The sequence below is a fragment of the Mytilus californianus genome, unplaced genomic scaffold (genome assembly GCF_021869535.1).
Source record: "Mytilus californianus isolate M0D057914Y unplaced genomic scaffold, xbMytCali1.0.p SCAF_6, whole genome shotgun sequence".
NCBI lineage: Eukaryota > Metazoa > Mollusca > Bivalvia > Mytilida > Mytilidae > Mytilus > Mytilus californianus.
In genome coordinates this window covers 72,391,110-72,400,766 of record NW_026262712.1, presented here as the reverse complement: position 1 = coordinate 72,400,766, position 9,657 = coordinate 72,391,110, and the positions used below count along the sequence as shown (strand labels likewise).

The 9,657-nt window shown below is 32.3% G+C and overlaps 1 protein-coding gene across 2 annotated transcripts in view; it reads left to right on the top strand.

The window, feature by feature from the left end:
• Positions 1 to 569: 569 nt before the first annotated feature.
• LOC127706896 (uncharacterized) overlaps positions 570 to 9,657 on the top strand; it is a 63,385-nt gene continuing 54,297 nt past the window's right edge. For both annotated transcript variants that reach the window (XM_052211622.1, XM_052211621.1), the window contains exons 1-3: positions 570 to 932; positions 1,504 to 1,710; positions 8,493 to 8,636. In XM_052211622.1, coding sequence (XP_052067582.1) covers positions 796 to 932; positions 1,504 to 1,710; positions 8,493 to 8,636 — 488 coding nt within the window. In that variant the 5' untranslated portion in view covers positions 570 to 795. The remainder of the gene's footprint in view (positions 933 to 1,503; positions 1,711 to 8,492; positions 8,637 to 9,657) is intronic.

The following is a 9,657-nucleotide window of genomic DNA, read 5'->3' as shown; positions in this document are numbered from 1 at the left end:
AATATCTGTCATACTACCAGACACATTTAAAGATATAAGCTGTTATGGACTGTAAGTTATTCAGTGTTGCATATTATTGATATAAATGGTTTGCAGACATCAATATGGTTATGTTAAGTCCTACTTACAAATTTTCTGCTCTTTATTGCTTAAGGTTTCATCTTTTGCCAAATTTTTGAAAACATTTTAAAAAGTAATTCTTAAATCTGAAATTGAAATTATAAGCCATTTTGTATTGCTGCTTGTACAAAAAGTACTTTAATTTTCTTACAGAAATCTGAAATGATGATAACTATTCCAAGTAGCTAAGATTCTAAATTTCTGAGGCACTGGTATCCAATGACGTTATGACTGTGTCAGACCTTCTTATTGTTATTGTTATTATGCTCACCAAGTATTTTCACCTCTTGCATATATTTTTGCCTTGTGCATTCCTGTTTAGATTCAGCTGAAGAGACACTTAAAATTCAGCAAATCTGACTACCCTATATTATACTACATTTATAATATCATTAAATATACAGAAAAATAGCTGTCCCCAAAATATCGTTTATTTGTTTCAGATATTTACAAAATAACAGAATCTCACGTATTGAATCTGGAGCCTTCCAAGATGTCACAGCAAGTCATTACTTCAATCTTGACAACAACAAAATTAGAGTTATAGAATCAAATGCCTTTAATACCGTGTCTGCTGGAGCTTCTTATTATTATGGTACATTTTCTTTTAATGGAAACCTGTTAGGAGAAATTCAGTCTTATGCATTCAATGGGACAACCTGTAATTATTTCAACATGCAGAATTTGAACCTTGGAGTCATACCATCTTATGCCTTTACAGACTTAACTTGCAGAAATGTTTACTTTCAGTCCAGCTCAATTACTGACATAAAAAAACATGCGTTTAACAACTTCCGAGTTAATGAGTACTTGTAAGTGTTATATAAATCTTATAGACAAATAAAGTTTGAATTGCAGTTGACTTGTGTAATAGCTTATTTCAGTTAAATTAAAATGAATTAAGGCACATTTCAGAACTTTACCAGGTTGACCCCTGTTTTACCCAAATTGACCAAATGATGTCATGATTACGCTGTGGCATCAGATATTTTCTCTTTTGATAGAAAATGTTGTGGAAAATCCATTATTTTCTGAAAGGGCATAAAGAAATGGGAATTTATGTTTTTCAATCTTTTTCCATATAATTTTCATCTGAAGGACATAAACATGTTTAAAGATTGAAAATAATTATGTTTTGATTTTTTAAACACTTCAATTTTGTGGTGTACCTCAACAGTTAATATTCAAGAAAAAATTTGATTGGAACAAAAAAATTCTCAGATTAATTATTCACAATCATGGTTTCATTTATATGCTATAAATGGTTTCTTTTTTTATGAAAAAGTTTAGCTGAATAGTAATAAATTATGAACATGTAAATATTTTAAAATCTGCTAATTGAATGAAGTTGTTTGTATTCAGATTTCAAAATTTCAATTTCAGCTATCTCCATAGTAATCAACTGACAACAATATCATCATCTATCTTTGGTGGAACATCCAATGTAGAATATCTGCAAATGTACAGCAATGGAATAACCAGTATTACATCTGATGGATTTCGTAATGTTGATGTGGATTATATTTACCTACAAAACAATGGACTGACCGTCTATCCCATAGCCTTGAATGACATTACTCCAATTCAAATGTAAGCACAACCAGAAAAAAGTACTAAACTCTACATTAATTTCACACCTGAAAATCTGCACGAGTAATTAGGATGGGGATTTATGTTAGTTCGGTCATCCAATTGACTGTCCACAGATTTTGACAGGCCTCACTCCTTTTGCAATTCCCCCAGTATTTTGGAGATAACTGTATTGTATTTGAAGCTTTGCGGACCTCCATCGGTAGTTTTACTGTCGCAAATTGAGTTTACCTGGAGACGCATAGCGGACACAGGTAAACGGATATTTGCGACAGTAAAACTACCGATGGACGTCCACAAAGCTTCAAATACAATACAGTTATCTCTATTCTAATGCAAAATTCATTAAACGAAAAATTCCCTGAAATGATGTTATTTCTTTGGCTCCTAAACTAGGTGACCTCATAGGTATGCTTCTGGCATCTAACGTCAACACCGGGCGTTTTCTGGCTTCTTGTCTGCTTCAGAATGTGTTAAAATTTGATAAAAAGAAGATTTTTAGGAGCAACATGTGAGTTGTTTTGTTTATTATTGAATAAATTACATGCACTACAAACCAGTAAAAGTCTGAAATGGCCTATTTCTGTACTCGACTGTACTGATTTTTACTCGACCAGTCTGAATTGGTCTGAAATTTACTTGATAATACTTGACTGTAGTCTGAACCATACTAAACAGTCTGAACTTGTACTCGACCCTTACTCGACCAGTACTTAACCATTTTATACGCGTCTGAACCATGCTCGACCTAGTCTGAACCATACTCGACCTAGTCTGAACCATACTCTACCAAGTCTTAACCAAACTAGACCTATTTTTTGTATCTATCTATTGTATTTCATCAATTTAGGAACTGTTTTTATACGCCCGTTTACGGGACGTATTATGGTATACCGTTGTCCGTCTGTCCGTCCATCTGTCTGTCGTCAACATGTCGGACATTAACTCAAAAATGCTTTAACCAATTTGCATAAAACTTTGGTGAATTGCTTATATCTATTGACGAGAGCTCCCTTTCGTTTTTTATAAAATTTAGATTTTACGTTTCTGAGTTATGGGGTTTTATTCATTAAAAAAAGGGGGATTTTCCAGTTTTCGGACAATAAGTCAAGAATGCTTTCACCAACTTGCAAGAAATTGTGGTAAATTGTTTATATCTATTGACATGAGCTCCCTTTCGATTTTTAAAATTTTTAGATTTTACGTTTCTGAGTTACAGGGTTTTATTCATAAACTAGAGGCTCTAAAGAGCCTGTGTCGCTCACCTTGGTCTATGTGCATATTAAACAATGGACACAGATGGATTCATGACAAAATTGTGTTTTGGTGATGGTGATGTGTTTGTAGATCTTACTTTACTGAACATTCTTGCTCCTTACTATTATCTCTATCTATAATGAACTTGGCCCAGTAGTTACAGTGGAAAATATTTTGTAAAAATTTACAAAAATTTACAAAATTTATGAAAATTGTAAAAAATTGACTTTAAAGGGCAATAACTCCTTAAGGGGTCAATTGACAATTTTGGTCATGTTGACTTATTTGTAGATCTAACTTTGCTGTACATTATTGCTGTTTACAGTTTATCTCTATCTATAATAATATTCAAGATAATAACCAAAAGCTGCAAAATTTTCTTAAAATTACCAATTCAGGGGCAGCAACCCAACAACATGTTGCCTGATTGGTCTGAAAATTTCAGGGCAGATAGATCTTGACCTAATGAACAATTTTATACCATCATATTTGCTCTAAATGCTTTGGTTTCAGAGATATGAGCCAAAAACTGCATTTTACCCTATGTATTATTTTTTTGCCATGTCGGCCATCTTGGTTTGCGGGCAGGGTCATCGGACACATTTTTTAAACTAGATACCCTAATGATGATTGTGGACAATTTTGGTTAAATTTGTCTTAGTAGTTTCAGAGGAGAAGATTTTTGTAAAAGATTACAAAAATTTACGAAAAATGGTTAAAAATTGACTATAAAGGGCAATAACTCCTTAAGGGGTCAACTGACCATTTTGGTCAAGTTGACTTATTTGTAGATCATACTTTGCTGAACATTATTGCTGGTTACAGTTTATCTTTATCTATAATAATATTCAAGATAATAACCAAAAACGGCAAAATTTCCTTAAAATTACCAATTCAGGGGCAGCAACCCAACAACGGGTTGTCTGATTCATCTGAAAATTTCAGGGCAGATACATCTTGACCTGATAAACAATTTTACCCCATGTCAGATTTGCTCTAAATGCTTTGGTTTCAGAGATATAAGCCAAAATCTACATTTTACCCCTATGTTCTATTTTTAGCCATGGCGGCCATCTTGGTTGGTTGGCGGGGTCATCGGACACATTTTTTAAACTAGATACCCCAATGATGATTGTGGCCAAGTTTGGTCAAATTTGGCCCAGTAGTTTCAGAGGAGAAGATTTTTGTAAAAGTTTACGGACGACGGACGCAGGACGACGGACGACGGACGCAAAGTGATGAGAAAAGCTCACTTGACCTTTCAGGTCAGGTGAGCTAAAAAAGGGGGGATTTTCCAGTTTTCGGACAAAAACTAAAAAATTCTTTCAGCAATTCGTATGAAACTTTGGTGAATTGTTTGTATGTATTGATGTAAGCTCCCTTTAGAATTTTATAAATTTTACATTTTACATTTCTGAGTTATGGGGTTTTATTCATTAAAAAAAGGGGTGATTTTCCAGTTTTCGGACAATAACTCAAAAATGCTGTCACCAATTCTCATGAAACTTTGGTGAATTGTTTATATCTATTGATGTAAGCTCCCTTTTTATTTCCATAAATTTCTAATATGACATTGAGAATTAATTGAACTTTATTTGTTTATAGTCTGACAACAGATTTACTAAGTATTGGGGACTATTGCACAACAGCAAGAAATCTTTAATTGAATATAAATTCAATTCATATAACCAATTTCAAGTTCTTTGACTACATTTATTCAGAAACCTATAATATGTCAAATATTTAATACAATCCAAATTCAGACCTGAATCAAGCTTGAATATTGTGTCCATTTTTGCCCCAACTGTTCAGGGTTGGACCTCTGCGGGCGTATCTAGCTGCGCTCAGCGAAGCAGTTTATTAACAACAGCTATTTCCCCTGGCTAGAAATTTGAACAACAATTTGAAATTAAAAATGTATTCAATATAGCAATGAAACCAAAATTTCACAATAAACATAATATAACTTCATCACCATATTCATCAACACTTATATACATACACATATACCACCTTTAGAATAAAAATAAAACAATCTGATCAAATAATCTCAAAACTGAATTGTGACTAATATTTTCAATGTTATTCAAAATTTTTTGAATGTTTCAGATATTTTTATGGTTACTGGACAATTTTCACCATTAACTTAAGCCTCGTATAGATTTATGGTGTCAGTTGAGTTTAGTTAATAATGCAGTTAACATTTTTTTTATTAAAATATATATAAAATAGCATATAAAGCAACTTAATAAATTTAAAAAAAGACCTTTGTTTTGTTAAACCAAGAATTTAATATAATCATGATAACAGAACGTCCATAGTAATCCTGTGATAAACTTTTAAAAAAGGAAATATGTTCCAAAGTTACAGTAAAAATTTATTTCAATTAAATTTAAATAACTTTTGTCAAAATTAAAGACATGGGATACAAGAAGCACTTTAATAAGGTTTAATTGCCTCAGTACATGTGTGTTTTACAGGTAAAAAGAAAGCCCTATTTTTCTTAAACTCGTGTATTACTTACCTAGTGAATTCAAAAGGCCTTGCGATTTAAGTTTCACAGGATGTTGCAATTTTGAATGAATGTTATTTAGAATTTAATACTCTCTGACCAGGTGTGATCTTTTTCATGAGTTTGCCCCAAGCAGGAGGTATTACTTTATACTTCCCCACTAATCAGAAGAACAATTTTATTAATTTCTTTAATTTTTATCCTTTTTTGATATATATTGTATATGATATATCCCAAATTATAATAATAGATATATTTCTAAAATAAGGTTAAACAATTTCAGTGATTTTGTTGGCTGTTGTTACCTCATTAAAAAGATAATTATATTTACCTCATTAAAAAGATAATTATATAACTATTGTACATTTTTTGTATGTAACCATGAAACCTATGTAGTTTTTATTTAGGAATTTAGGAAAACTAATTTAAAAAAAAAACACATGCCAAACAAGAAGCACCTTAATAAGGTTTAATTACCCTCAGTATAGGTGTGGTTTTTAGGTAAAAGAAATTTTTTTTTAACAAAACTCTAAAACTTTAAAATTAATATAATTAAATTATTATATAAGATAATTTGATTTTAATAATTATCTCTATTCGATAAATCTGAGAATCATGTAAGAATGTAAAAATCTGTTTTTATAATATATCTTTATTTTATTGTGGCTGTTGTCATGTCAGTTAAAAATAAATTTATTTTAACAGTTAAAATTTAGAAAAAGCAGAGGTTATTTGGTCAAGTATGGTTCAGACTGGTCGAGTATTGTTCAGACCTTTGGTCGAGTATGGTTTAGACTGAAAAAAATAGGTCGAGTACAGGTCGAGAATGGGTTAAGACTGTTTCAGACTGGTCGAGTAATAGTTCAGACTATTTTCAATGGCAAAGATAAGGGTCAAGTACAAATCAGTACAGTCGAGTATGGTTAAGACTGGGGTCGAGTAATGTCGAGTAAAATTCAGACCAATTCAGACTGGTCGAGTAAAAATCAGTACAGTCGAGTACAGATATAGGCCATTTCAGACTTTTACTGGTTTGTAGTGATGGTAATACATTTCGGAATTCAAAATGTCGGCTTCCTTAGTTACAGACAGGGAGATAGAGAATTTTACGCTTATTGTCATCTAATCAGAACCCTTGATACAAAATAATTGCATTAGAACTTTTTTTCACCTTGATTTTGATTTTTTTAAATGATTTTAAAAAGATAACCAAGATTTAGACAATATGTCAAAGAGTAAGGTTTTCAGTTATTAACTGCAAAGGAGTAATAATGTATTAAAAAAATACCTATATGGTTTAAATACTCATATGGTCTGGCCTGTTAATAACCAAATGAGTATATACTCATATGGTCTGACCAGGACCATATGAGTATACCTATATGGTCATGACCGTACGCGTATGGTCAAAATACTCATATAGTCCGAAACATGTCCTTCAAGCTGGCTCTATATATTTTCTCTGGATTTCAAGAAGGGACAGAATTCTGAATTAAAGGTAGAAATGAAACAATAGATGCGGAAATACTTGTAAAAGGCATAAAAAAGTCATTTTAATCATCTACCACATACTTTTCATATATATGTAATTTTCCCTTAATTAAACAAATTAAAAAAAGCAGATCATAAAAAATTTGAAAGAAATACACTTGCATATATTGTTGTTTTGTCAATCAAAAATCATAAAAAATTACTTTTTAAGTAAGATATAATGTTTAAACAGAAGATAAGATCATGCTTATATTTCATCAATATATTATGCTAGTTTTATTGAGATTGTTTTACATGTCTATTTTAATTAGACTTTTGCCAAAGTTCTGTCATTGACATGTTTCTTGCATTTTTTGGCTTTTTGATTTCAAAAGATGATTAGATTAATAATGTAAATTTAAAGTGATCTAAACCATAAAATGGGAAAAATATACAAGATAAGTCAAATGAATCCAAAATAAACCTTAATTCATGTGGATTCATTTATTTTCTTTGGTATCAAACTCCATGATTTGAGACTAAAATACTATTTTTGAGTGTTCCTAATCTTGCTGTTTCATCATTTACTCCTATCAGAGTAACTAAAAATTTGTATTTCATTTAATATTTAGATCTGTGGTTTCCCCATCCAGTGAAACCATTGAAAATTAATAACGAATACTAGATACTACCCAATATATGAAATCGACATCTGCTCTTTTATTTTGATGTGGAAAACATGATTCAATTTAAATTGTGATCATTAATTGACTGAATATTTACATGAGCTTAATCTGAAATATATTGTTTATAAATCCTGTGAAAAGGAAGGGTAGTTTTTTCCTTTGTTTCTTCTTATGAAATATTTGTGCCGTAAAAAGTATACTGTGGATTCATTTATTTGCATGGATGATAATTTATGTTTCTTTTAAACTGAGTTTTACTGTGCGTATTGCTATGTGTTTCTTTATTCTACATTGGCTAGAGGTATAGGGGGAGGGTTGAGATCTCACAAAACATGTTTAACCCCGCCGCATTTTTGCGCCTGTCCCAAGTCAGGAGCCTCTGGCCTTTGTTAGTATTGTATGTTTTTTAATTTTAGTTCATTTATATGTTTTGGAGTTTAGTGTGACGTCCATTTTCACTGAACTAGCACACAATTTTAGTTAGGGGCCAGCTGAGGACCACCACCGGGTGCGGGATTTTCTCGCTGCATTGTAGACCCATTGATGGCCTTCGGCTGTTGTCTGCTCTTTGGTCAGGTTGTTGTCTCTTTGACATATTCTCCATTTCCATTCTCAATTTTATGGAGGAACACATGCATTTTTGTGGATATCAGATTTAATGGTTTTAACAATGTCTGCATACATTCCTATAGAAATTTTGTGGTTCTCTACTCACGAAATATAAGAAAATTAGTATCCAATGAATAATGATGAATTCACAGTAGACAAACTTGCATGGAATGTTAGGGAATGTGATTGAGATGTATTCAAATTATCAATATATATGGAAAGTAAAAGTGATTTGTTTAATTTTGCAGACATTTGTACAATAATGAGATCAGTATAATACCTACAGGATCATTTGACAGTCAGACTAGATTACAGCTTTTGTACATGTATGACAACAATATAACACAAATATCAGCAGGTCTCCTCACTCCAGCTACCAGTTTACTAACTATGTAAGTACTATTGTTACACAGATATCAGCAGGTCTCCTCACTCCAGCTACCAGTTTACTAACTATGTAAGTACTATTGTTACACAGATATCAGCAGGTCTCCTCACTCCAGCTACCAGTTTACTAACTATGTAAGTACTATTGTTACACAGATATCAGCAGGTCTCCTCACTCCAGCTACCAGTTTACTAACTATGTAAGTACTATTGTTACACAGATATCAGCAGGTCTCCTCACTCCAGCTACCAGTTTACTAACTATGTAAGTACTATTGTTACACAGATATCGTAAGGTCTCCTCACTCCAGCTACCAGTTTACTAACTATGTAAGTACTATTGTTACACAGATATCAGCAGGTCTCCTCACTCCAGCTACCAGTTTACTAACTATGTAAGTACTATTGTTACACAGATATCAGCAGGTCTCCTCACTCCAGCTACCAGTTTACTAACTATGTAAGTACTATTGTTACACAAATATCAGCAGGTCTCCTCACTCCAGCTACCAGTTTACTAACTATGTAAGTACTATTGTTACACAAATATCAGCAGGTCTCCTCACTCCAGCTACCAGTTTACTAACTCTGTAAGTACTATTGTTACACAGATATTAGCAGGTCTCCTCACTCCAGCTACCAGTTTACTAACTATGTAAGTACTATTGTTACACAAATATCAGCAGGTCTCCTCACTCCAGCTACCAGTTTACTAACTATGTAAGTACTAATGGATTGGAATTTTTAAGGCTTATAGTTGTTTAAGTGACTGCCAAATATGTTGATTGATGTGTGTTCATTCCTACAGTCAAACATTTCACAGTTTCCTCTCCTAACTTTGAAACCCTTTGCAAATTGAAAACAAACTTCATTCATCACAACTAGAAGATGTGTTCCTAACTTAAGGGAAAGCTGAACGTTGATAGTCATGGTCGAAATCTTAGTTCAACTTACTTACTACTGTGCATTTGTACAAACAAAGGAGTAGGCCCAGAAAGACCCCTTTTTGGCCCCAAAATATAGCAG